The 26,752-nt window shown below is 57.4% G+C and overlaps 1 protein-coding gene across 1 annotated transcript; it reads left to right on the top strand.

The window, feature by feature from the left end:
• Positions 1 to 6,745: 6,745 nt before the first annotated feature.
• Positions 6,746 to 26,537, top strand: LOC141751619 (adenylate cyclase type 10-like). Its single transcript, XM_074608732.1, has 29 exons — positions 6,746 to 6,880; positions 7,546 to 7,634; positions 8,210 to 8,841; positions 9,038 to 9,590; positions 10,476 to 10,514; positions 10,919 to 11,062; positions 11,388 to 11,593; positions 12,025 to 12,118; positions 12,425 to 12,513; positions 13,083 to 13,274; positions 13,388 to 13,509; positions 14,101 to 14,177; positions 14,268 to 14,457; positions 15,291 to 15,343; positions 16,813 to 16,966; positions 17,673 to 17,865; positions 18,402 to 18,488; positions 18,925 to 19,208; positions 19,821 to 19,957; positions 20,638 to 20,763; positions 21,807 to 22,061; positions 22,707 to 23,045; positions 23,282 to 23,321; positions 23,807 to 24,042; positions 24,436 to 24,534; positions 24,693 to 24,868; positions 25,495 to 25,714; positions 25,828 to 26,049; positions 26,140 to 26,537. The coding sequence occupies exons 7-24, from the start codon at positions 11,405 to 11,407 to the stop codon at positions 23,817 to 23,819; spliced, it is 2,634 nt and encodes an 877-aa protein (XP_074464833.1). The 5' UTR covers positions 6,746 to 6,880; positions 7,546 to 7,634; positions 8,210 to 8,841; positions 9,038 to 9,590; positions 10,476 to 10,514; positions 10,919 to 11,062; positions 11,388 to 11,404; the 3' UTR covers positions 23,820 to 24,042; positions 24,436 to 24,534; positions 24,693 to 24,868; positions 25,495 to 25,714; positions 25,828 to 26,049; positions 26,140 to 26,537.
• Positions 26,538 to 26,752: the final 215 nt, after the last annotated feature.

Raw genomic sequence — 26,752 nt, 5'->3', positions numbered from 1 at the left:
GCGTGGCAGATGGTTTTCTTAAACAGGGACCATTCAGGACAACTTTACCGACTTCTTCTGTCACCAGAGCTGTATATTTGTTTTCCAAATAAAATGGTTCTTATGAAAACTCTGGAGTTCTGTTCTCCGCCATACAACTCTGCAATGACCAAGTCAAGTGGTATCGCCAGAGCGTTTCAATCTACTAGACTTCAGGAGACATTGATTAGCATTTGTAAAGCAACTTGACAGTGTTTTGGAGGGCTACAAAAGTAGAATTTGTAATGGCATGTTGCAGTTCCTTCTTTGTTGGATGGAGGAGTCAATATTAGTACAATTAGCCACTTCCCATCGCAAGCAGTTTTGAAAGAATCCAGCGTGTTTTGAAAGAATCGGGGAAGGAAGGCACTTCCTTGTGTTTCAAGCCTCTTCTGTCAAGGTACATTGGTACTGAAGTTCAAAAATAAGCACACATATTATGTGAGTTATCTCTGAAATAAGTCCGTTCACTGACAGAGAGCCGCCACAGTTTCTATTGTAATTTCACCAAAGACACCAAAGAGTAAGACATTTGCCAATGTCAGGCAGAGTTTGCCTTTGGTGAAGCCGTGTTGGCTGTCACCAATCACCTCCCTATTTCCCATGTGCCTTAGTAGCGTTTCCAGGAGGATCTGCTCCATGACCTTGCCAGGCACAGAGGTGAGACTGACCGGCCTGTAGTTCCCTGGGTCTTCCTTTTTTCCCTTTTTGAAAATGGGCGTTCTGTTTCCCCTTTTCCAATCAGCAGGAACTTCACCAGGCTGCCACGACTTCTCAAATATAATGGAAAGAGGCTTGGCGACTTCATCTGACAGCTCCCTCAGGACCCGTGGATGGATTTCATCTGGTCCCGTGGACTTATGCACCTTCAGGTTCCTCAGATGGTCCTGAACCCGATCTTCTCCTACAGTGGGCGCTTCTTCATTCTCATAGACCCTGCTTTTGCATCCTGCAACTTGGGTGGTGTGGGTGGAGCCCTTGCTGGTGAAGGCCGAGGCGAGAAAGTCATTCAGCATCTCAGCCTTCTCCGTGTCCTGGGTGACCAGGTCTCCTGTGTCCTTCCTGAGAGGGCCCACACCTTCCCTAGTCTTGCCTGTACCCGTGACGTACTCATAGGAGTTTTTCTTGTTATCCTTGATGCCCCTAGCCAGATTTAACCAGGCTGGGAAGTTTTCAAGTGACGTCCCTGACCCCGGCCCCGGGGAGGCAGCATACCTCCCTGTCAAGAGGGTCTGCGCGGCATATTGGGCCTACTACTATAACCCGCCTCTTCTCCCTTGCAGAGGCAGTTTTTAAACTGGGGGTAGGCCTTGCTGGTCCCGGCATCTCTTCTGGTGTAGCCAAACCATCTTCCATGCCATCCATGGGCTGGCCTCCCTCCTCAAGAGCCTCATACCTGTTGTGCAGAGGCACCTGGTTGGGGGATGTGGGCAAGGAGGGAGTTCGCTTCCCTCCCCTCGTAGGGACTAGCCTCCATTCACTGGCCTCCTTTTGGCCACTGCCTTCAGTGGCAGGGCGAAGGGACCAGATCTCCTTCAGCTCGGGGTTTTTTTGGGGGCTCTTCTGGTTTTTGACTCAGGGACCCGGTCAGAGTCTGCTTCCACCAATCCATTCCTTTCTCACTCTCCCTGATGCTCCGCAGCCCTTCTGTTTCCTCTTTCAGCTCTGCTGCCAGGCTGAGCAGATCATCCCCCTGGTGGCACCTCACGCAGCTGTCACCTCTTCTACCACCCACCAGCCCTGGGAGATTAAGGCACTCTCTGCAGCCGGCGACCTGGGGGGCTGCGTGCTTCCAGGGGAGCTCAGTTGGTACGGCCACGTCTGCTCTGGCAGGTGCAGCAGATGCGGGAAGCTGCGTCCTTCAGTTGGAGACCATGGCTGACCTTCCCCCCCGAGCGTCCTGCGCCCTTCCACGCGAACTGACGCGCCATGCCCTGCCTGCCCGCCCTGTTCACCGCACTCCCTTGGGCCGCCTTTGAAGGGGCTGGGGGCTGGCCGCTGCTGCTGCAGGCTCACTTGCCTCAGCCAGTGACCGTTGGTGGCGGTTACGCCTCCTTTAAACCTGCCGCGGCTGCTGCAGGCTCCGCCCCGGCCTCGTCAGACGCTCTCGCATCAGCTGTCAGCTGCGGGCTCCCTGCGGGTCCCTGCCACTGCCCGGTCTTCTCCCGGCCTCAGAAAAACTCGGAAAAAGCCCCTTTTCGCCACCGTTGCCCGGCTCTGCTGCCGACGTGCCAGCACCGGAGCTGTTTGCCTCGGCGAGTGACCTGTGCTTGTAGATTTGCTGGCTTAAACCCTGTTTTTCATTTTACTGAGCCTCCACTGCACCAAGTGAAATTAAATTTCCAGTATTTCAAGTACTCTTGAGCGTCTCCCTGTGAAGCTGTGAAAGTTACTGCATTGCTCAAAGCAATGATGAGAAGCTCTCTGTGGTTCCAATTTGTAGCTACCACATGCTTGGTGACTTGACATTTCAAAAAATGGGTCTCAGCTGACCCATCCCCACCTGTTTGGCTTCTGAAGGAAAAACACTCATTTTTTAAAAACGCGACATGACGAGGAGAGTATCTTCTCCGTTGTTTTTGGTCCTAGATACAAACATTGGGCTTTTTGTCCTCGAGGTGAGACTGACCCGGAACATCCCACACAGAATCTCAAATACAAGGTTGCCGACTTCACGCCAAAGGCAATTAGCAAGAAAGAAATACAGTCTCCTCTGTTGACATTCGGGGACAGGTAGAGGAGAGTACTTCATTACTTACCAATGAAGTAATGAAGGAAAAAAACCCAAGGAACACAACACGCGTATTTATGCATGTATCATCACATACTCATCCTTCAGCCCTCGGGTTTGGGCTTTCTGATTCTCGGCACAGTGCTGGATGGTTTGTTTGCCGCACACTACGTTCTCCTCCTCCACAGGAATTCGTAGTTAGTACCAACCGTTTCATTACAGAACCAGAGCACAACACAGAGGGCAGTCAATAAGTAGCGGGTTTTGGTTTGTTACTTAGGATCATAGGTAAGGCATTCTTACCCATGGTAAGAATATAATAAGGTATAAAGAAGAGAACGGTATAACTTCCAAGAGAAATTATGATCTACCAAGGTATAGATATATATACATAGAAAAGTATATATATATCTCAATTAATGTGGAAACATTCTTTGTTTTTATGGGACTGTTGAATTGGGTCTCTAAAGAGTCTCTTCTATCCCTACGGGACAGGAGAACAGCATGAAAGGAATAGGTTAGGGAAAACTGTTTGGGTTTTTCCTGCCTCAGGCAAGGGCAAACCCATTCGTGGGACTGTTTTTGCTCAAGGACCTGGAGGTACTTGGTGGGTGATGCTGGAGAATGGGGAAGCTCAATGTGTACCCCAAGGAAATTCGACCCTGGGTGAGAAGACTTAATTCCGAGCTGTATGATATTAACCGTTATATGATGCTAACAGTGTTCTAGAAGTGTTCTTCAGGATAACACAGTAGTGATGAAACCTGAATGTTGTGGTTTGGCCTCAGACGGCAACAAAGAACCATGTGCCGCTCGCTCGGGCCTTCCCAATACAGGACTCTTGGGTTGAGACAAAGGCAGTTTAACAGAACGGCAAAGGGAACAAGCAAACAACAACAATCACACGGACAGAGGAATATACAAACACGATCACGGAACCGCCGCTCCCCGCCGCTCCCCGACCGGACCCGGGACGCCCTAGCCTGCTCCGAACGGTGACTTCCTGCCCCCTCCCCGGGCAGCTCAGGGTGGGCATGGCTCACATGGCATGGAATACCAGGAAAAATTAACCCTATCCCCGCCGGAACCAGGACATTATCCACCCCTTATTCCATACCATCTATGCCATGCCCGGATCTTACAGGTTCCAATGAATTGCCACCACTTTCCCCTGTCATATATATATATACACACATATATATTCATGCGGATATAATGCCCTTAGTTTATGGGCCATCCCTCCAAAGCGTCCGTTGAGTTCTTTTAATCCATGGCTTTGGGCTCCACCTGTTAGAACAGTCTCTCAGGGCAGGTGAGATGCTGGGTGGTGCTGGTCTGTTGCATGCTGTATTTTCGGAGGTTGTGACTGGTGCACCCGGTGTGGCTTATGCACACAATCCGTGGGCTGAAGACGTAGATCTTGAGGAAGTTGCTGGGCGCCAGCTGCTGAGGTCAGTTCTTATCCCATCACCCCTGTGCCTTACTCGTAGTACAACTGATAGCAATTATAGTAATGAGCACATACAGTGAGAGTGTTACTTAGCAATTAACAGCACACAATTTGATTCATTGGCTATTCTCATCCAAAATCAGATCCCCATGAGGTATACGTCGGACTTCCCCATGCTGCCACATCACGCACCAAGTGCACCCAGGTCCTTGGGCAAAAGCAATCCCACGGATGGGTTTGCCTTTGCCCGAGGCAGGACTAACCCAGACTGTCTTCCCTAGCGTATTCTTCATGTGCACTACGGGGACTTCATCCCCTTCTACGGTACGTGGAAGTTTTGATTGGGCAGGGCCAGCCCCATTGGTAGATCCCCTGGTGTTAACTAGCCAGGTAGCTTTTGCTAGATGTGTATCCCAATGTTTTAAAGTCCCACCACCTATTGCTCTCGGTGTAGTTTTTAACGATCCATTGTATCATTCTAGCTTCCCGGCGGCTGGTGCGTGACAGGGGATGTGATATACCCACTCAATGCCATGCTCTTTGGCCCAGGTGTCTATGAGGCTGTTTCGGAAATGAGTCCCGTTGTCCGACTCAATTCTCTCTGGGGTACCATGTCACCACAGGACTTGCTTAGAAGAGCAAAAGGTGGTGGGCTGGCTGCCTGCAAAAGCAGCCCCACAGCCACAGCCTTCTGCGTGGAGGCAAGGGGGAGGAGTGGGAAAGGCTGCTCCACAACTTTTCAGCCCCCTGCCCTGAAAGCAAGGCTCTCGTGTGCAGGTGAAGGGGCTGGTGGAGTTCCTCTTAGAAAACCACTGGGGCCAAGACGTCTGGCCTTTCCAGTCCCTCAGCCGAGGAGTCGCCAGCAGTCAGGGACACATCCAGAGGTAGGAGGAGGGACTGAGGGTTCTCACAGCCAGAGCAGAAAGCTGGTGGAGGGCTTTGGGTGGGTTTTGCTTTAGGTGTTGTCCACTTCCCACAAGTCACTTGGCTACACAAGTTTTTGCTTTCCAGATTTGCCTTTGGAAGAGCAACGTGGCCCTGCTGGGGAAGGTGATGTAGAGCACCAGGCCAAAGCCTTCCTGGACGCACCACCCTCTCTGCTCGTCCTCCAGAAAGCAGCAGGGGTAGATGCGGTGAGAGGACGGGAAATGGCAAAGGTAGGGCAGGTCCACAAACCCTGGGACAAGGCGTCTCATCTAGGAGGAGGTTCCCGATGAGTTCAAGGAGCTGCTCTGCCTCTTCCTGATATTTTTGCTCTGTTGGATTTAGGTAGGGCGTCCCTTGCCACCTGCTAACGCCAACATTTCTGCTTTAGGCACCCGCCGCTTTGCCTCCAACTGCCCCAGAGACCACGGAAGATGCCCCAGGATGCGCACAAGAACTAAAGAGCCTTTCCCAGGAAAGATGGTTAAAGGAGTCAGCTTTGCTTCCATCAAGACGTGATGAATCCAGTTGATCCTGCCTTTACCTATCTAAATCCACTGGGGGATGGAAAGCTTTGCAGGCTCCCTCCAGGAAACTGAAAACCCAAAAGGAAGAGAGAAGAGGCCTGGGATGAGGAGAGGGAACGCTGGCAAGAAGAGGAAAGAAGGAAGAGCGCAAAAGATGGGGACGGAAAAAGAGGAGGGAGAAGCCCAGGTGTGTCCCAGGCTCTGCTACCCATCTTTCCCAGCCGGGGAAACTGCTCTAAGGCAGTCCAAGGGGCTGGCAAGGGAGGGCAAGGGACGGTGCTGCGCAGGGTTTGGGAAGAACTCCACGGCAGCTCCCCAGGGGCTCCCCATGGAGCCCTGCTGCGTGGCACAGGGGCACTGAGCACCTCTGCACACGCAGGGGCCTCTAAGGGCATTTCCATGGGGGATACGGTGCCAGAGCCATCCCCTCGGCAATGCCCGCAAGAGCTCTCTCTTCTGGGCTACAAACTACTCCTTGTCAACTCTGTTTCCCAAAGAAAGGGCAACCAAGTCCTGCCTTTGTGGGTTCATCAGTGCTTTCCGACTCTCGTTGTAGATGCCCATTTCCTTTCAGGAGCCGAACCCCTGCCATTCCTGGGCTCCCGCACCTCATGTCTGTCCACAATAAAAGGCTGTTTTCTCCCATCTGACTGCGCCTCTCGTCAGCTGTTCTGGAGTGAGAGCTCTTGTTTTGCGATGGTGCTTGTAAGCATCTGCTCTGCAACCGATTTGAGCAAAAGAGAGTAAAATCCTGTTCCCACTTGTAACCCTTGTGCTGCGTGTCCTTGCAAGTGGTTTTGGAGATGAAAAATCCATGGCATTTCAGGCTCATCATGATTTGACTCATTGGAAAGGAAGGAGAAGGGAAGGAAAAGGGGAAGGGGAAACAAAAGGGGAAGGAAAAAGGGAAGTAAAATGAGAAAGCAAAGGGGAGGGAAGGGAAGGAAAAGGTTGGACTGCTGTGCTGTGCTCCCATTGGTCGAATGTGGAGATTGACAGTGGCAGCGGGCCAATGGAGCGGTGCAACCCAAGAAGGAGGGGGCGGGTGATGGGGCAGCGGTGGCCAATGGGCGCCCGTCGTGGGCGGGCCGGCCCGGGGGAAAATGGCAGCCGGCTGGAAAGGGGAGCGGGGCGGTCGGGGCGGAAAGCAGGGCCCGGCGGGGGTGGGTGGTTGGGCCGGGCCCGCGGGGCCGCTGCGAGCACGTGGTGAGGCAGCTGGAGCATGTGAAGGTGAGTGGGCGGCCCCGAGGGGTGGTGGAGGGGCCGGTAGGGCCCTGAGTGGGGCTGGGAGGGCTGAGGGGGGGCATTGACGGGTGGGAGGGGGGTGTCTGGGCCCGGCTCCCCGCAGGGTGCCTTGGTCCTGGGGGGTTTGGGGTGCGGTGCCGGCGATGGCGGAGAAATGGAGCCCGTCAGGGTGGTAAGAAAGCGATGCTCGGGCCGTGCTGGTGCCGCCCCGGAGGGACGCGGGGCCGGGCCCTCCGCAGTTTGCCAGCGCTCCCCGCAAAGTGTCGGTGGGGCCCTGGGTGTGCCGGGCTGTGGGGTGTCTGCTGTCCCTCAGCGTCGCCCAGGGGGGCTGCAGAGGGGGGCGAAGCAGAGAGGGGAAGCAGAGAGGGGGAGCCGGTTTGTGGCCTGACCCGGAGAGTGGGACTCCTGCTGCTGGGGCTGGCAAAGGGGCTGGCGTGGCTGGTTTTGGGGCTGAGAAAGAGAGGGAGTTGTGTGGCTTTGGGCTGAGGAAGAGGGCTGGAGATGAAATCCGCGCCAGGCCCCTTCTCTCTGCGCGGAGGATCTGTCCCAGCCCCGCTCCTGAGGGGCAGAGGTGAGGTGGGGGTCCCCCATCTCATCCCCCTTGGCTGGGTGTGACAAACAGGCTCATTTCTCCTCTCTTCTTTTCCCAGCGTCACCTTCTGCGGCACGGCAAGAAAACCCTGCATGGCTGATTCCGCTCACTGCTCAGGTAGTCGCATGCCTGGGGCGAGACACGTTGGTGAGTTCAGGGTCGCTACAGATCTTCCCCGTCAAAGCCGCAGAAAAGGCAAATTTGCTGCCAGTGCAGAAAAGCTGATGAGGAGTTTTGTGCTTGTTTTTGTGCGGCTATGTAGTCGTTTGAGGACCAAAGGCCTCCAAGAGAAGCGTTATAAAAACAGGTGTTTTTATTAATACTAAAGTGAGAAGTGTAGAGTAACGCGAGGAATGAGTGCATTTTTTATTAGCGTCGACAGCTCTAGATTCGCCAATAACAGCACTTCAAAAGCGCTCGTGTCCAGGGCGCTCTGAAAACCATTAACTAATTAATCCGGTGCCAAAGGCTGAGAAATCATTTCAGGAGCTCAAGTCTTGGGATGTTTAATGAAGTGAGATGGAGCCTTTCAAGTGGCGGTAACGTGATGCTGCTGGAGAAGTTGTTAGAGGAGAGCAATTAGTGCTTTCCTGGGAAATACGGGCCGTATTTATTACAGCACCTCACGTACGCATGCGTCTATCCTGCCGCAGCTGTTCCCCCTGTCCTGCCGCAGCTGTTCCCCACTCGCCTTCCTCACTTCCTCTTCCTCACACTTTCAGGCACGTCAGCATCAGCAACCAATTCCAAGCGGAGCTTCCCGACCTCCAGGACCCAGCCCGTTTGGAAGAGGAGGAAGAGGGAGCGTCGCTGGTCTGGAAACCCTGGGGCGACATCGAAACCAACCCGGAGACGCAGGAGAAAGGTTTTTCTAACGCTTCTCTTCCACTTTCACCCCACCCAGGGATATGATGGGTTGAAAATTCCACCTTTTTGGGATTCTCTCCCTCCTTTTCTTGCCCGCCTTCATGTTCGAGGGAAGGAGATGGCTGGGTTTTGGTGGGAGAGTGACTAAAGAATAACGGGCGATGCTCTCGGCAGCGTCTTCCATGAAAAACAGGCGTTTGGAGCTGTCCCACCTCATCTGCGGCGCCCTCGGGAGAGGGGAGTTTTCAAGTGCCTCAAGTCCTCATCTCTACACCTGGGAAGGCTTAAAAGCACCGAGACCGCTAATCCCACATAGGCTAGCTGGCTATGAAGTACATATTTTCCCAAATTCAGACAAGAGAGTTCTAGAAGTGCAGTTTTCCCCAGCATTACAAGAGAAGTTAGTGCTGTGTCGCTCACAGCAGGACACCGGGTAATGGCGGTGACAGACGGAAGATGTCACTGCGAGCCAATTGTGATGCGTGAGGTGAGTTGCCGGGCAAGCGATGACCTGCAGAGGAGGCCACCGCCTGGTGACTGTGACCACCCCGGGAAGGCGGAGGGCTAGTCGCCCCGCACAGAGGCCCCGGGCTCAGTGTGCAGCTTGCACTGTGCAGTGAGGTCCTCGTCCTCCTCCCGGCTGGGCACGGCCGTCTTCTCCTGAGGTACCCTGTGTGCCACAGGGCGCTGACGATGGCTTCTGCCTGGGAGAGGAATCGTCACTACGGGGACCTGCAGAAAGCAGTCGCTTTCCTCCCCTCGCTCCTTGCTGATAGCTCCCTCAGGAGCAACGACACCGCTCAGAGTGTCCACGGAGTGCTGCTCTTTGCGGATATCTCAGGTGGGGGGAGCAGGGAGGAGCAGCCACGGACATGAGCCATGTGGGGACACAGCAGGCCCTTTGGAGCCCCTCAGACAGAGTGGTCATCTTGTCACTGCTGAGGTCTTCTGCTGGGATGCCCACAGAGAGCGGGATGGGTGACCTTGGGCGGTCCATCACGGCTGCCACCAGTGCGGAGCTGGCACGGGAAGGTGTCCCCTACAGGCTCTCGGGCCGGGCATCGTGGAAACTGCTGCCAGGTCTTTTGGCCCACATGGGCATTTCCTGATTTCTGGATGTCCCTGTTCCAGGTTTCACTGCGTTGACCGAGAAATTCGTGCAGAGGAGCGGCGTGGACAGAGGCACTGATGAGCTGGCGCAAACGCTCAATGAGTACCTGTGCGACATTTTGGAGGGTAGGAGCCGTGCTGCAGGACTGTGTGGCATCGGGCCGTGATGGTGGAGGGTGGAGGCAGCCTGGTCCTGCCTCCTTGGAAGGGCTGGGGCTTTCTGTGAGGAACAGCGAGCGCAGCCAGGGTCTGCTGGCGGGTCAGCACCAGCGCGGGTCCTTTCTGCTCCCCGCTGCGGCCGAGGAGGCACCCACTTTCTCAGCAGCCACCTCGGTGCCTCTGGCGTGAACAGCCGTCTCAGTGCTGCGTCAGGGCCCAGAGCAGGCTGAGGGCATCCAGCAAGTGCTCCAGGGTCTGGAGCGTCTGTGCTATGAGGAGAGTCTGAGCGAGCTGGGCCTGGTTTGCCTGGAGAAGAGAAGGCTTGCGGGGGGGACCTTAGAAACGTGCCTACAACCTGAAGAGAGGGTCCAAAGAGGACAGAGCCAGGTTCTCCCCAGTGGTGCCCGGAGTGGAACAGGAGGTTCCCTCTGTGCATCAGGAAACACTTTTCGACTGTGAGGGTGACTGAGCACTGGCAGAGGTTGCCCAGGGAGCTTGTGAAGTCTCCCTCCTTAGAGCTATTCGGAAACCATCAGCCACCGTCCTGGTCAGCTGGCTCTGTGCAGCCGGGCTTGAGCAGCGGGGCTGGACCAGATGGACCCCAGAGGTACCTTCCAGCCTTCACCTTTCTGAGGTCTGGTGGCATCTGGAGGCCCTGCCTCCCTGCCTGCTATGCGGGTACAAGGGCTGTGACCACTGTGAGCCTGGGAGAGAGGCCGGAGCGGTGCTTTCCTGAGCTGTGCCCCACAGTGCACCCTTGCCCCGGTGCTCCCCCCAGGCAGAGGGCCTTGCTCGGTGGCTTCTGGAAGAAGGTGTCCACATGACTCTGCCTTTTCTTCCCTCTGTCCACAGAGTTCCTGATTTTTGGAGGAGACATCTTGAAGTTTGCTGGTAGGTTCTTGGGGGGGCGATGACCTCGGGCACTGAGCTGTAGCATTTAACTCCCGTGGCGGCCGTTTGCTCTGCGCTCCTTCTCAAGAGGCTCTGTGCAGCGCCTTGAGCCAGCTCTTTGGCCACGCACGCACCCCTCCAGCAGTGCCCTCTCTCCAGTGCTGCAGCTGCAGAGGAGCGCTCGGGACAGGGGGTGTCACCGCTGCCAGCCGTCTGCTGCTGTGGCTGGCCCGGGATAGGAGAGGTGTCCCGGTGCCCAGGACACGGTCCTCCAGGACGATGGCCTCCCACAAGCCCATCTTCCTCCGCACGGCAGCTGGTTTCTGCTGTCTCTGCAGAACCAGACCGTAGGTCGGGGAGAGTCAGGTCTCGGCAGAGCCTTTACCTTCCCTCCCTTTCCCCAGGAGATGCTGTGCTGGTGCTGTGGAGAACACCACCCCAGGAGGTGGCCAGGACCATCAGCCTGGTGCTGCACTGTAGCCAGCAGATCCAGAAGAAGTACGGAAGACGTGACACAGATGTGGGGCAGAAGATCCAACTGAAGATAGGTACGGGCGCTGTGCCAGACGCAGCTGTGTGGCACTCTGCCATGCCACAGGGTGCTTCTGGTTTGCTGGGCTTCTGGGGCAGGCAGCTGGGGATGACGCCTGGCGCACTCAACACATTCTCAATGTCAACTCGGTTCGTCTATTTCTAGACGCCTGTTTTAGGGAATCGTGTCAGCGTCTCCCCGAGGAGGAGGGAGGATGCTCTACCCCTCCGTAACGCCCCTCTCCCCGCTGGGCTTCAGAGGAGCTTCTGAGCAGCCGAGATGCTGGGGGCTGTGGAGTTCCAAATGTTCCCTGTGTCAGTTCTGCTTCTGCTTCTCCCCAGGGATCTCTGCAGGGACCATGAGCCTCCCGGTTTTCGGAGATGAGAGCTGGCAACACTTCTGCATTTTTGGCCCGTGCCTGGCTGAAGTTCGTGACGCCGAAGAGGTTGCGGGTGCAGGTGAAGTTGTCCTCTCGGCCACCTGCTGGGAGCTCTGTGAGCAGCACCGGCTGAGGATCAAGCATCTCGCAGGCACAAGAGCTGTGCAGGCAGGTGGATGGGTTGGCCTCGAGAGCCATTCTGAGGGCCTGGGCCTGGCCATGAAGGAGGGAGGTGTTGGAAGGCTGAGGAGATGAATGTGGAGAGAGTTGTAGGTGGGAAAGCAGGGGAAGGTCTTGTCCTTCCATCTCAAGGGTAACCGTGGGCTGGGCTTTCTTGCTTTGAGGGGTCAGGAGGCGCTGGGAGGGTTTGAGCCCCAGCAGCAATGTCCTCTGTGGGCCATGGAGCTGTGGTTGCTTGGAGATGGGCATGCTTGGAGAATGGCTGTCCAGCTCCGGTGCTTCTGAGGAAGCACTGCTGTCCCATCCAGCCAGGTGGGCTACTTCTCCCCTTCTCTGGGCAGTGACGGTGGAGGGCAGGCTCTGTCCCCTGGGAGTCCTGGGGAGGCCAGTGGCAGTACTTTCATTCTGTGTGTCTTCAGGTGACGGGCGTGGATCCGATGCCTTGGTCTGAATGCCAAGACGCCTTACGCAAGCTCGTACAAGACCCAGTGAGACACCGCTCAAAAAGGGAAGGTGAGTGCCCACTTCCCCTTGCTCTGTGATTGTCCCGAAAGGTGGGGCTTTGCTGCTTCAGGGGCCAGAGAGGAACCACCTCCTCCCTCTTCCCTCTGTCCGTTAGCACTCAGGCTGTTGGGCCTCCCAGGGCGGTGGCTGCTGCCGCCTCCTCCTTCCAGGGGAGAGCTCTGCCCTCAGCATCTGGAGGTGGCAACATGAGCAAGCGCAGAAGACTCTTTCTCCCCCACTTCGAGGGCCAGGCCCTGCTTTGCAACAGCTCGTAGTCCCATCCACCCAGCGACCACCTGCCTTTTCTCTCCTCAGGTGCCATGAGGCCTACTCTTCTCTTGCCCAGTGACCTGAACGCCAAGGATGTGCTTAGGAAGTACATACCAGTCGCTGCTCTCGGGAAGGTACGGCAAGGCCACCGCTGCTGGGGGCTGCATTTTCGGAGGGCAGAAGAAGTGGTGCCTTGCAGAGATGGAGCTCTTACGGGAACAGACCAATCAAAGAAAATGCGCCCTGCGATGACAACGCAGGGAAACTGAGCCCAGGGGCACCGGTGCCGCACCATTGTCTGCGTTGTCCTCAGAGAGACATGGGTGGCAGGAGGAGGACTCCTGTCCCTCTGTCTTTTCCATGGCTATGGTTCTGGGTGTGCCGCGGACACGACGGTGGGATAAAGGGGAGATTCCCCTGAAGTCCCTGGAGCATCCCTGAGGGTCTCCCCTCATGTCCGTACCGGTCCCCAGATGGCGTGTTAGCGGAGCAGCCTTCTCTCCTTTGTCATTTGTGTTATGACTCGGCGTCTGCCTGCCGCAGGCTGGGCGGCCTGCCCGCCCTTTTGCACCGAGAGGAGGATTTATCCCTTCCTCTGCTATTACCCGCTATCTCCAGCACGCCTGCGCTCCCTCGGTACTGGTGTGGGCAGTAAGAGCCCGGGAGAGCAGGCTGGTGAAGCCGTCGTGCTCTTGTCTTCCAGCTCGATGCAGGACTGCCCATGGATCTCCTCTCTGAGCTACGGCCAGTCACCTGCATCTTTGTCCAGCTGCAGCTTGCTGCAGGTACCAGCTCGGTGCATCTCAGCACCGTCCTCAAGGAGGCCAGCAGGGTGATGCTAGAAATCCTCTCTCCTCACAAGGGCCACATCAACAAAGTCCTCCTGTGTGATAAAGTGAGTGGGGGGGAACGGTGGCCTCCCCCAGCGCCAGAGGGTGGGCAGTGAGCGCGAGGGAGAGACTCCCTCTTAGGCGCTGTAGCAACATGTTCCACATCTGTCCTGGGCAGGGCTGCACGTTCCTCTGCGTGCTGGGACTCCCTGGAAACAAGCTGCCCTGCGAGAGCCTTCACGCCCTGCAGAGTGCTCTGGAGATCTTCAACTCGTGCTCCACCATGCTCGAGGAAAGAGAGTGAGTGTGTGGCGGGGGTCGGCGGGGTGCATGCTGCCTGGGACGGCGCAAGGGGGCTTCACAGAAAGAGATGTGCCTTCTAGCTTGCTCTCCCTTGTCCCTGGCAGGAAGGAGGCAGTGCCCTGAGAGGTGCAGGCAACCCCTGCGCTCAGCCCACGGCAGCCAGACGGAGTCCCTCCAAGCACACTCTGCTGGCCACCGCGCTGGAAAGAGCCCTCGTGAGGGCCAGAGGCCGCTGCGGCCAGAGGCAGGCCCTTCTGGGCCACTGCCCCATGAACGGGGATGGGGCCCAGCCACCTGATCCCAAGTGGCTGTCATCGCCAGGCGGTGACATGGCGGGCGCCTTCTTCCCTCTCTCTTTGCTCACAAGAGGGCTGTGGCCCTGCACGTGCTCTGCCCCTGCCCCTTGTCCCTTGCAACCTGCAGATGTTGCACCCCTGAGCTCTCCACGTCCCCGAGACCCACGCTGGCAGGGCAGCACAGCCGGTGGCCCAGGCTGGCACCGAGGGGAGGTGTGGGAAGGGATGAAGCCAGGCGGGCAGGACTGCGCCTGGGGCGCTGCTCAAGCCCTGCTGTTTCTCTGTGTGCCAGGACAATGTCTGTGGCAGTTACCAGAGGGACGATGTTCTGCGGAGTCACTGGCCACCCGCTGAGACACGAATACACAGGTATTGGCCTGGAAGGGTGCCGCGGGGCTGGCGGCACGGGCCACACCGACGCATGCTCTCTCTCTCTAACGCGTGCTCTCTCTCTGGCAGTCTTTGGCCAGAAGGTGAACTTGGCTGCCCGGATGATGGTGCACTACCCTGGGCTGGTGTCCTGTGATGCAGTGACCTACGCCGCCTCCCGGCTGCCCGCTTCCTACTTCAAGGAGCTGCCGGAGAGAGAGATGAAAGGCCTCAGGCAGCCTGGCCCTGTCTATCAATACGTGGGGGTCACCGAGGAGAGGTGAGTGTCCTCTGAGACGGTTGGAAGCCCTGGCATGGCAGGCTTTTTGCCCCTCTCCCCTGCTGTCTCCAGCTGCTGAGAGAGCGGGAGTGAAACCAGAGGGATGGGGAAGGTTTGTCTGTCTTGGTAGACACAACCTGGCCTTGTGGGCTGGGTCTAAAGGGCTTTGGGCTGTGCTTTCCCTGCTGTGCTTGCTCCACCACATGCCCTGGGAATGCTGACCCAAGGAGTTTTCTGTCCCAGCTGCTCCGAGCAGGAAGCTTTGGGCCAGTCTGGTCCCCATGGGGAAATGTGGACCATCGGGACACTCTTCCTCAGGTCTTCCTGCAGAAATCTCAGCTCTTCTGGGCCAGGATTTCACCTTCCCTTTAGAGGACGGTTTGATGGTTACCACTGCCGTCTCTTTGAGACTGCGGGAAGACTTGAGCCAAAGGTGCCAGGTGCTTGGCATCCCAAGCCCTTCAGGGACACAAGTCCCCCTTTCAAAGACGCTTGGTGTTCTTGGCCAAAGTGGTAAAGCTGTCTCCCAGCCAACAGCACGCCCTGGCTTCTTTCACGTGTCTTCTCCTGTTTCTCTGGGTTTGGCCTCTGGGGATGGACTCTTGATATGTTCTCCTGTCCCACCGTGGCCGCTGGGCTTCTTTACGCTTGAAGCTGTCGTAGCGTGTCAGCTTGAACTTTGGCTGGGAAAGAGTGCAGGGGATAACAGCCTGCTCCAGAGAAAAGCCGGTACCCGAGGAGCACCTCCTTCCCTACCACGCCAGGCTGCTTCTCTAGGTCCCCTGGCTTCTCACCGTCTCATTGACTTGTGTTGTCTTTTCCCCTGCTTCTAGCATCTTTGGCGTGGGTCTTACCAAGAAGAGGTCGGAGTACGTCCCCTTGCTGGGTAGGTGGAGAACGCCTTGCTCTTCTGAAGCCCAGGTTCTTCCCCTTGGTAACTTTTAGTGCCTTGCTGGGAAGGGAGAGGCTTTTACCAGGGATGGTGTTGCCTGCAGCAGCCCTAAGAAAGCGCCGCCTGTCTTGGTCTCTGCTTGCTTGATATCTTTGGGTGGAAAACGAGGTGGGGCGCCTGCTGCTCCCTGCTGTCTTCCAGACCTGGTAGGAAGGTTGCTTTCAACTGTGGAGCTGCTCACAGCCTGGGGGCTAAACTGATCCCTGTCTTTGGGGTCAGGAAAGAGATTTCCTTCTGCCAAATCGATGGAGAGTTTTGACGGTGGGTTCTCCTCCTTGTACTCCTCAGAGCTGCTTTCTTGGCAGCATCTGGGCGAAGACACGGCAGTGTCAGGAGGCAGGGGATGCCTGTATTCACTCGGGGTCTTGCCGAATGTTTTGGGCCCTGTTGTGGGTTAACCCTGCTTGGCAGCTCAGCCCCACAGAGCCACTCGCACCCCACAGTGGGATGGGGAAGAGAATCGGAAGGGTTAAAGGGAGAGCACTGGTGCGCTGAGACACAGACAGCTTAATAGGGAAAGCAAAAGCTGCACACACGCCCAAAGCAAAATCAGGCATTCATTCACTGCTTCCCATGGGCGGGCAGGCGTCTTGCCATTTCGAGGAAAGCAAGGTTTCATCACGTGTGACGGTGACTTGGGAAGACAAATGCCATCACTCCGAACGTCCCCCCTTCCTCCTTTCCGCCGGATTTTCTTGCTGAGCACGGCGTTGTATGGTCTGGAATAGGCCTTTGGGCAGTTGGGGTCAGCTGTGGCAGCTGTGGCGGCTGTGCCGCCTCCCAGCTTCTTGTGCACCCCCAGACTGTTCGCCAGCAGGGCAGCGCGAGCAATGGAAAAGGCCTCGACGCTGCGCAGGCGCTCTTCAGCCATAACTAAAACCTGGTTGTGTTATCAACAGCGGTGTTTGGTCACAAATACAAAACATAGACCTGTACAGGCTATTGCTGAATAAAATTAACTGTAGCCCGGACCAAACCAGAACGGGACTGACGACGCTGCCTTAGCTACTGGGAGGTGCTGTGCAGCTCACGGCACAGCGAGGAGATGCTTTGAGTCTGTTTGGGACGCAGCTGCCTGAACCGGCTGCAGTCATCCCTTACAGTCTCGTGCTGGATCGCTGCGGGGAGTCGCATGGGGCCGGCAGAATCTCCGTGCCTGTGGGATAGGGGAGAGGGCGAGGGGGCTGCGCTGCGGGGCAGGCAAGCAGGTGGCCCCGTGACTGCTCTGAGGAAGGCAGAGGTGCCCAAGCGTGGACGAGCAGGTGGGAAGGAGGCCTGGGTGCCGGCAGGCTGGCCGATGTGGTAGCGGGGAGGGAAGCTGCGGTGGAGGGTGCCCGCAAAAGGGACGGCTCTTTGCTTTTCAGCACGCCCCCAGCAGCTCGTTCTCTGGTTTGTCTTCGCAGGTCGGAAGCAGGAGACTGACCTCTTTGTCAGCTGCTTGAACGCCTATAGGGATTCAGGCCAAAGGAACATCCTGGCGGTTGAGGGCACGATGGGCTGTGGAAAGAGCCACTTACTTGCTGAACTGGCCTCTCTAGGCCAGGATGCTGGCCACAGGTACAGGTTTTCCACCTGTAGCTTTGGGACGCTGCCCCTGCCCATCCCCTGACAGCCGTGGAACGCTCCAGCCCCTCTGCCAGGGTACCTGGCCCTTGGACTGCAGCCTCCCGACAGAGCCTCCTGGAGACACTGCCTGGGAGCACCTGCGTGCTCCGCTCCCGCCTCTGCCTCTTTGGGGAGTTGGAGGTGGCTTCTGGAGCCACGGCCTTTCCTCCTTCACCCCTGGGTCAGGCGCAGATAGAAGGAAAGAGCCCAAGCTCAGTGCTTTTCATCCCACTCCAGACCCCAGAGACAGCAGGGCTGCCTGTCTCAGAAGCCCTGCTCGCCCTCGGCGTGTTTCCCAGGAGGAGCACGGGGGCCTGTGCTCTGGCAGGCAGACCGATAAGGTCTGGAGCCCAAAGGCAAACCCACCACTTGCTCCATTCTTGCCTCTCAGCCCCGTGAGTTCCTCTGCAGGGGGCACGTAGGGAGACCTAGGCCGGCGCTGCAGAGACACAGGCTCTGGACCCGGCTCTCCCGCTGGCTTGGCAGCAACTGCCCCTCTGTGCCCTTTCTCGTACGAGGAGGGAAAAGCTTGGCCTTCTGTGGGAAGCGCTTGGAGATGGGGGGCTGAAGAGCTCCCCCCAAAGGGCACCTCCGCCCCTCTTGTCTTAGAAGGCTGGGGCTGTGGGGAATCTCAGTGCCTTTTGCTTTTGCACCGCAGGGTGGTTGCCCTGGAACTGCTGGAGATCGACACGAGGCAGCCCTTCTCTGCCATCCGCATGCTGATGGCCAGGGCCCTGGGCCTCCAGGACTGTGAATCGCGCGGCGACAGGCAGCGCGTGCTGAAGACAAAGCTGCAAGGGACAATCGAAGAGAGCAGCTACTGCCTCCTCAATGACATTTTCGGTGTCAAGGTGAGAGCCAGAGGCCCCTGTGGATGTTGAGAAGGCCTTCTCCTGAGCTTGTCTGGGTCTGACCTTGAGTGGGCACGCTGCTGGGAGTGCCTTAGCTCCGGGGTGGGCATTGCGGGGGTCACAGTGTGCATTTGCCATGCCTGGGCCCGGGGGGCTCCCTGTCTGTGGGGCTGGTGTCCTGCGCCGCATCCGCAGTGCCCGGTGCCTTGTTCGGCACCCTGGAAGTGGCACTGGAGAGAGGCTGTTCCTGACCTCGTGCCGAGGTCACCGCTGTGCGAGGGGTCTGCCCCAGCCAGCCCACGATTCCCACAGCCAGAGAACCGGCTCAGCCCAAGCCCCAGCTCTGCAGAGACCCTCAGCAGAGGGCCTTTGCTTTAGGCTCTGGGTGGAGTCCCCGCTGCGGCTCCCTGCCCCTGTGCTGGGCAGAGGTGAGGTGCTGAGGCTGTCAGAGACGGTGGGCTCTGCGGTCTTGTGTGCTGGGTAGGTGTGCCGAGCCCCGGAGCCGTGTTTCTCCCTGACTCTGCTTTTCTGGCCAGTTCCCCATTTCGGACAATGTTCGCGAGATGGATGAAACTCAAAGACGACTGGAATTGCACTCGACTCGGGTGAAAGTGCTGGAGAAGGTGAGCATTTCTCCTTCCTTCCCCCTGGGTCAGAGAAGGAAAAACCCTGCCATCTGCGGGCTCTGTACCACTGAGGTGTGAGCAGGCGGGATGGCTGCGCACCTGGGTCATGGCCCATCAGAGCCCGAGAAAGCCCTCGCCCCCCCACTTCCCCCCGCAGCCCCACAAACACACCCGAGGACTTTCCTCCCGTAAAGTGTGCCCTGGAGGAGGAACAATGTCTTCTGGGTTCCCTTGCCCGAGCTCCCTCCTTCTGCAGGGCAAGTGATGTTAGGTATGACCCTCCAGTCTCAAAGAGTCAGTAAGCTTCCGAGCGGGAAAGTGGCTGGGGAGAGACTTCAGAGCATCCTCTCAAGAGACGGAGGCTAAATCTCGTCCCCTGCAAGACAGCTGAGAATCCACTGGATTCCCCTCAGAGCAACCTGCTTTTTTTCAGACCCTTACAGGAGATTTTGGCATATTTGTCATCGACAATGCCCATTTCATCGACCCTGACTCCTGGTTCATCATGTCACCCGTGCTCCAGAAGGTCTCCCTCTTCATGGTCATGAGCTTAGCCCCAGGCTACGAGATAACCGAGAGCTTTCGCAAAGCCGCAGCAGACAACGCCACGTCCCAGAAAATCACTTATCTTCATCTGGACAAGCTGAAAGCTTCAGTTGTGATGCAGAAAGTCTGCAAGGACCTCGGAGTGGTCAGCATCCCCAGGGATCTGGTGAGGTAAGTTGGAGGCAGGGGAGCTCTTCCTGAGGGCCTGAACCTCTGCTGACCGTGGTAGGGAATCAGGCCGCCAGGCAAGGGAGCGCAGGGCCGCTAGAAGCATCCCGGACTCTAGCGAGTGCCAGGCGTGGGCGGCTTGTTATGCCTCACCCTGGTGGGTGTGCGCTGAGAGCGGGCAACTCCCGAGACACCCAGCCTGGGAGGTGTCAGCCTTGGCTGCCGCACAGGGAGGAAGGGAGGAAGAGTCCTGAGCCCAGCTGTGTCTGGGTGTGAACAGAAAAGGCCTTGGTCTGGGTGGCTGGGCTGTGGGGGAGATTCCCCGGGGCAGAGGTCCATCCTCTCCAGGCTCCTGAGGAGAAGAAAGGCAGGGCTCGCTGCTCTGCGCTTTGGGCATTGTCCGCAATTCTTTTCCCGTGGACTTCGGCAAAGGCTGGAGGGTTCAGGGGGCACAAAATCCCAAGGCAGTGGGAGGACGATCCCTTTCCAAAGTGAGGCGTAGCTGTGATGAAGATGCTGGCTACCCTGGTATGCCTGAGTGACTGGCCGCCCAGCTGAACTGTGTTTCACCTTACTTTCCTTGTGCTGGTCCCCGACGGGTCTGCTCCTGTGCAGGTTCCTGATCCGAACCAGCTCAGGGATCCCATATTACTGCGAGGAGCTGCTGCGCTGCCTTCGTGCCAACGACATGCTCCAGTTCTGCACCCGGAGGCAGTCTGGAAAAGCAAAGGACAACTGGGAGAGCCTGATCAGTAAGCACCTTGGCTGCGACTAGCGAGTTGCTGTGGCGTGTTCTCCACAGCAGAGTCTTGCCCCGTTGTTCCCCCATGGCTCTGGGCAGAGTCGGATCTTGGTCTGGCGGAGGTGTGGGCTCCTGCGCGCCTTGCTGTTGGGACAGGCAAAGCAGGGGCAGTGAGTTCTGGTGGCTCGGAGGGACCTACATTCTTGGGGCGGGGGTTGTGGGGCTAAAACACAGGGGAAATCCTTCCGAAGCACATGTGCTTGTGGTGTTTCTTAGGCATTCCAATGGGCATGCAGTTTAGCTTGGCCAAAGGCTAGCTCACTTGAGAACAAACCCCAGCTTGAGGTGAGGGACGAGCCCAGGAAACTTGAATGCCAAACCATAAATCCCCACAAGAGTGCCGGTAACGGAAGAAAACGGTGGTAATGCCATCCGAGAGAGCAATGCCAGCCAGAGTGCCGCGGCCTTGGGAAGAGCCAGGACTGAGGCCACGTCTTGCATTAGCACCAGCAGTTTCCCTGGCTGGGAACTGGTGGGAACTGTTTTGCTCTGCTTCATGACCACCACATTCAGGGCAGGCACTGGACCATGTCAGGGGCGACTTGTCCCATCCCAAGTGAATCGTGAAGCGCTCGCGAGCTGCGAGTCGCTTTGCGAACTGCCTTATCGGTGCTCTCTTGCTCCGCCCAGCATCTGCAGCCGAGGCTTCATCCCTCGCGGCAACCTGGAGCTCCGAGGCGCGGAATGACGGGAGGGTCTGCCTCCTCAGGCCAGGCGTGACCCTGGAGAACACCGCGCTGCCCATCCCCTTGAAAGGTAAGGAGCCGAGCGCCGCTCTGCCGGCTGTCGGCTGTGCTGGGGCTCCTTCCCGGGGCAGGGGCTGGAGGGAGGCCGGGCATCCGTGTGCTGCAGAGTCACCCTCTCAGCGTGGGGGCTCTGCTGGGAAGGCGGCTCCGGTCCCACCAGAAACAGGCCTGGGGCTGCAGGCAGCCGCTTTCCCCTCCTGTGAGCCTGCTGGCTGCTCTCCGTCTGCAGGTAGGAGAGAAAAGGTTATCCGTGCAACACTGAAATGGCTCCCTTTTCTCACCAAAACAAATACTTTGCTGGGAAAAGGCTTTGACTTGCCTCTGTCCCAACTTTGATGCAGCATCTGTATTGCTGTTCTCTTTTTAAGTTCCCCAGCTAATGCTGGTCTCAAGGCACTTAATCCAAACCAAATCCTTCTCTTTTTTCTTCTTTTTTTTCGTTTTGTTTTGGTTTTTTGTTTTCTGCGGATCGGCATGGAAATCCTCCTGTAGCCAGGGGAGCTGGATGGGGGAGCTTTCAATGAGTGTCCCTCCTCTCTGGCCATAGACATTTGTTATGAATTGTGAAGAGACATCATGCTAAAGTATTCCTGCTGTGAAGTGGCTTTGTCCAAAAAAAAAAAAAAAAAAAAAAAAGAAAACCAAGAGAAAGGAATAGTATTGTCTGGCCAAGTTAAGGCAAGCGTTGTGGGGAGCTCTGTGTCCACCTGTGATGTGGGGAAAGTTCTCTGTGTGCGCTGTTGGGCAAAAGCCTACTCCAGATCTGGTAGGGCACATCATGGGATGCGCATACCTGCTGGGTCCTGCCCTCCCTGCCCTCGGTGGGGGAGCATTTGTTTGAGCATCTGGCTTTTCCCCAGGCCTCATGGCCTGCGATTCCATCAGGAGCGGAGCCAGTTTGAAGATGCCTACCCTGGGTTGCGATTGCCCAGTAGGTGCAGCCGCAAGGAGAGGAGGCCAAAGTCTACCCCATCTCATGGGTTGAAACTTTCCAGCCTCTCCAGCCTCAGCATGGGGAAGAGGCAAGAGAGACGTGTTGTTTCTTCTTGACAGAGATTGCGCTGACTCAGCTGGATCGGATGCAGCCGCTGACGCGGATGGTTGTGAAGTTTGCAGCCATCATCGGGCCGGTGTTTACCACCCAGCTCCTGTTGCACATCCTTCCCACTGGCCTCAGGACCCATATGAATTCCTTGTTGGATGAGCTGGTGAGCGACAACATCCTGAGGTGGCTGAAAAACACAGAGGTGCCAGAAGATGTGCAAGATCCTACCGAGGGGCCAGCCACCTCTTCGCAGGTGGAGAGCAGTAAGTGGTAGCGGGCAGGTGGACAAGGGAGCTCCCAGCTGTGTCCCGGCAGGGCTCCCCAGGGCATGGTGCGCTTCCCCTGCTGTGAGGGGTGGCTGGGGCTCAGGCAGGCACGGCTCTTTGCGATGGGTTGTTCAAAGACCTTACGGGTCAGTCTCAAAGCCCGCTAGCTTTGCGCTGGAGGGAGGTTCCCACCAAGTGCCATCCCGAGTGCTGCTCGTAGCGCAGGCACGGGAGGGCGTGTGGAGCCCCTGACATCCTCTCCCAGCCACCTGATCAAAGATGCTCTCCAGGTTGCCCCGGGGCCCTTGACGGGCTTTTATTCAGCTTTGACTCCCCTGTGGCGCAGGAGGAAGCTCAGGAGGCTGGGGACTGCCTTGCCAAGAGCAGGGAGAAAGTGCTGGACGGGGCTTGCTTGGGCTGGTGGTGACATGCCCAGCTCCTGCCTGGAGCGCAGCTGAGCGTTGTGTCCGCGGGGCTGGGCTAGCGTCAGCAAGGCAAGCTGGGCCCTTTTGCCCCGTGCTGCAAGGCTCGGTGTGCAGCAGTGCTGGTTGGCTGGCAAGGGTGCACGCCAAGGCATGACTCTCGTGCCCCGGCTGCGACGGCCCTGAGCTGGGGCTGATGCCGAGGCCCTTTGCCTTGCAGGTGTGCAGAGGCCCTCTCCCAGCACGAGGACCGAGGAGCAGCAGCCTGGCGTCTTGGCCTTCTGCGTCCCGCTGCTGCAGAAGGCTGCGTACGAGCTGTGGCCCGGGAGGCAGCGAGTCGCCTTGCGAGGCAAGTGTGCCGCCTTCCTGGAGCAGCACGCGCACAAATGCAGGAGCTGCGGCCAAGGGGAGTTTGTCGCCTTCCACCACTTTGCCGTCACCAGCAGCCAGGACGGAGGCAGCTGTCGGGACCCTGCCGACGGAGGCGACTCATGCAGCTGGGAGGCCTTGGTGCTGGCTGGAGAAGAGCTGAAGCAGGATAGGACCCACGCCACTGGGGGTACGCTGTGCACCGTGCTCCACAGCCCGGGCCCTCCAGGAGCCCAGGGGTGTATGCTGGGGATCGGCTGGGAGGAGGTCTGCCGGGGACGAGCCCAGGAGCTGAGGACAACCACCGCAGACTTTGCTCAGCGTGTCGGCACCCTCGCAAGGGTCCTTGAAGCCCAGTGGGAGAGCGAGAGCAGCTCTTCCCCTGGGGCAGGCGAGGAGGTGTCTAACCCCCTGTTTTCTTTGCAGATGCCGCAGAGCAGCAGGCTTTCACGGAGGCGGAAACCGGGTGAGCAGACAAGGGTTTGATTCTCTGTAAAGGCAGGGGCCTCAGGGGTCTCCAGAGGAGACCAAGGAAGCGCTGGCATTTGCCTGCCGGTTGTGACTCTAGCTTAAGGAAGAGGCTTTCTGTGAGGTGGGAGCTGGGAAGAGATGGCCACGGAGGTGAGACAGTGCTGGAGGAAGCCCGTGGGCTCCTAGTGATGGTCACACTACGCTGGAGCAGGCCTTGCTTTCCAGTTCCTCGAGAGGAGCGCTACAAAATCTGCAGGCGAAAAGCCACCACAAGGGAGCCGGGTGGTTTGCCTGGGGGAGGTGACAGAAAGCCCAGCTTGTCTTCTTCTCCCTGGCTACAAAGCAGCTGTAGGAGTCATGCCTGCCCGTGGGCTCGCGCTCCCTTTTGAACAAAGGGCTTTTGATGGCCTCTCTGTGGGGCAAAAGACCAGTGTAGGTGATGCCTGTGCATTCTTTGCTCTCTTCTTCCCCTGGGGACAGGTCCTCTGACTAGTGTGGCGGAGCGGCTTCTGCCAGAGGGCGAACAGACAACTGAGCTGCCCGACGAGACCGACAGGCAGCACAACGGCACACACTGGTGTGAATGCCGAGCCATCGTGGAATCGGTGCTTGTGCCTTTGGCTCGCCACTACGTGGCAATGGGCGATGCCGACCGAGCCTTTTACTACCTTCTGGAGTGTGCTGCTGCCTACCTGCACGTCTCCAACAGCTACATGGTGAGTTGCCTCGCTCGCCAGCGCCCACCGTGCACGGAGTCCTCTCAGTCAGCTGGCTCTGGGCAGGACAACTTCACCGCTGCAATAGGGCATGCCTTGACGGGGCCTTGGAAGGGACATGCTGGGGTCAGAGCCTGACTTCTTCCTCCGGCTTGCCTCTTCTGTGGACGGAGACACAGGCCACCGTGCCCATAGCAGGAGGGGAATTAGCAGGGAGGGGATCTGAAGGAGCACTGGTGCCTGTGCTCTGAGCCGGCGTGACTGTGTTGGGGCGGGCATCAGCAGGGGGAGAAACGGGCCCTCTTAAGACAGATGCCAGAGGCAACAGGGGAGGACGAGGCCGGCCATGGGCTCTGCATCACGCTCGCCTGCTCTCTCTGTGCTTGCGCAAAGGCCCTCATGAAGCTGAACGAAGCGGAGGTCCTGAGGAAGATGAAAGCCACTGCGATAGCCTGCTTTGAAGAGGCCACCTTCTTCAGCCTCAAAGGGGAGGTAAAGAGATGGGGAGGTCTGGAGGGATGTCCTGGGGGATGGAGCTGGATGCTTTCCCCGGCTGCAGGGGCTATCCCTGGCATCACAAGCCACCGGCAGACTCTGGCAGTCTCTTGGCCGACTCGAGCAGATCAGGGTGTTTCCCTTTTCCTCTGCAGGTTTGCTGGTGTATGCAACGCCTTCAGCTGGCAGAGAAAATGATGAGGGAGGCTTTGAGCTTGCTCAGAAGGAACTTCCCCGAGACCTTCCTTGGCGCCTTTGTCAAGGCTCAGGTGGAAAAGTTGCCTTGTGTCGCTTACGTGAGAAGAGCAGCCTGCCTTCTGCAGAAGGGCCGGTAAGGAGCAGAACTGAGAACCCAGGGGAGGAAGAGCCATTTCCTACCTGGTCCCAGACCTGCCTGGGCTTGAGGCCACACGTGACCTGACGCACGGCCCTTACAGGACCGAGGGGTTAAGGAGCGATGTGCGGGTGGAATGGGGAACGACAGAGCCCCACACTCCCTCCCCCCTGTACGCTCCTTCCCCCCTGGGTAAAAAGCAGCTCACAGCCGGGGCTGTGCCTGCCGGCACGCGTCGACGGCGGCAGGGCCTTGGTGGTGGCTGGGGACAGAGAGCTGCAAACAGGGAGTAGAGGCTGACGAGGGGCAGGGCTCAGGAGACGGGGAAGGAGCAGTGGGTGGGGGTGAGGTGTGAGAGTGAGGAAGCTCAGAGGGCGATAACCCTTTTCTTGCCGGTTCCCAGCTTTGCTTGGGCCCCCGGGCGCTGTAGCGCCAACGCGCCCTCTCGAGCGGTCAGCTTCCCCTGGCGGCACTGCTTTGTTTGCCCCCTTCCTCTCCATCAGCTCCCTTTCCTCCCAGGAGGTGCGACTGGCTTGTCCGCCGCCCTGCTTTCCCCCAGCCCTGTCTGATTTAGCGCTGTACAGCGAGAGCCTCTGGGCCCAGCAGTTTCTCTCGTGCAGCAGGATGAAGAGGCTGGCCTGGCTGCTGCAGCAGAGCTGCTGCCTTTCCTTACTGGAGCGCCTCTTCAGCCTGGAGGGCACTTCCAGCGGACGGAGGTTCTCCCGCCTGGCAGCGCGCATGAAGGCCAACACGGACAGGGCGTTGGACTCCTGTTGGACAGCAGAACTCCCGCCACGCACAGACTTAGGACACAGACAGATGCCAGCACAGACGCAGACACAGGTACAATTGGGCACACAGGCACCGTACAGAGACCTTCACAGACGCCGGCACCAATACAGGCAGGGACACCCGTACTGATACCATCAGAGATACCACCGCCCATTCCGTTGCAGGTGCAGATGCCGTTGTAGAGGCCGTGGCAGACACAGATACCGCTGCAGACGCCCTTGCAGAAACCAGGTAGTCTTTCAGATGCAACTGCAGACGGAGATGCCATGGGAGAGACAGATGCCACACCAGATACCCTTTCGTGCGCCACTGCAGATGTAGACAAAACCGGAGTGCAGAGAGCATTGCAGATGCCCTTGCAGACAGAGGGAGCGTTGCTGATGCAGGTACCATTTCAGAGGAAGGCATCTTTGGGGATGCCGGTGCGGATGCAGATAAAATTGAAGATGGAAACGCAGATGGAGACCACGTTGCAGGTGCTGTCGTTGCAGGTGCTGTTGCAGGTGCAGTTAGCGTGGCAGATGGTTTTCTTAAACAGGGACCATTCAGGACAACTTTACCGACTTCTTCTGTCACCAGAGCTGTATATTTGTTTTCCAAATAAAATGGTTCTTATGAAAACTCTGGAGTTCTGTTCTCCGCCATACAACTCTGCAATGACCAAGTCAAGTGGTATCGCCAGAGCGTTTCAATCTACTAGACTTCAGGAGACATTGATTAGCATTTGTAAAGCAACTTGACAGTGTTCTGGAGGGCTACAAAAGTAGAATTTGTAATGGCATGTTGCAGTTCCTTCTTTGTTGGATGGAGGAGTCAATATTAGTACAATTAGCCACTTCCCATGGCAAGCAGTTTTGAAAGAATCCAGCGTGTTTTGAAAGAATCGGGGAAGGAAGGCACTTCCTTGTGTTTCAAGCCTCTTCTGTCAAGGTACATTGGTACTGAAGTTCAAAAATAAGCACACATATTATGTGAGTTATCTCTGAAATAAGTCCGTTCACTGACAGAGAGCCGCCACAGTTTCTATTGTAATTTCACCAAAGACACCAAAGAGTAAGACATTTGTCAATGTCAGGCAGAGTTTGCCTT

Source organism: Larus michahellis, chromosome 15 (genome assembly GCF_964199755.1).
Source record: "Larus michahellis chromosome 15, bLarMic1.1, whole genome shotgun sequence".
NCBI lineage: Eukaryota > Metazoa > Chordata > Aves > Charadriiformes > Laridae > Larus > Larus michahellis.
The sequence above is the reverse complement of the archived record's forward strand: the minus strand, read 5'-3'. Positions and strand labels throughout refer to the sequence as shown.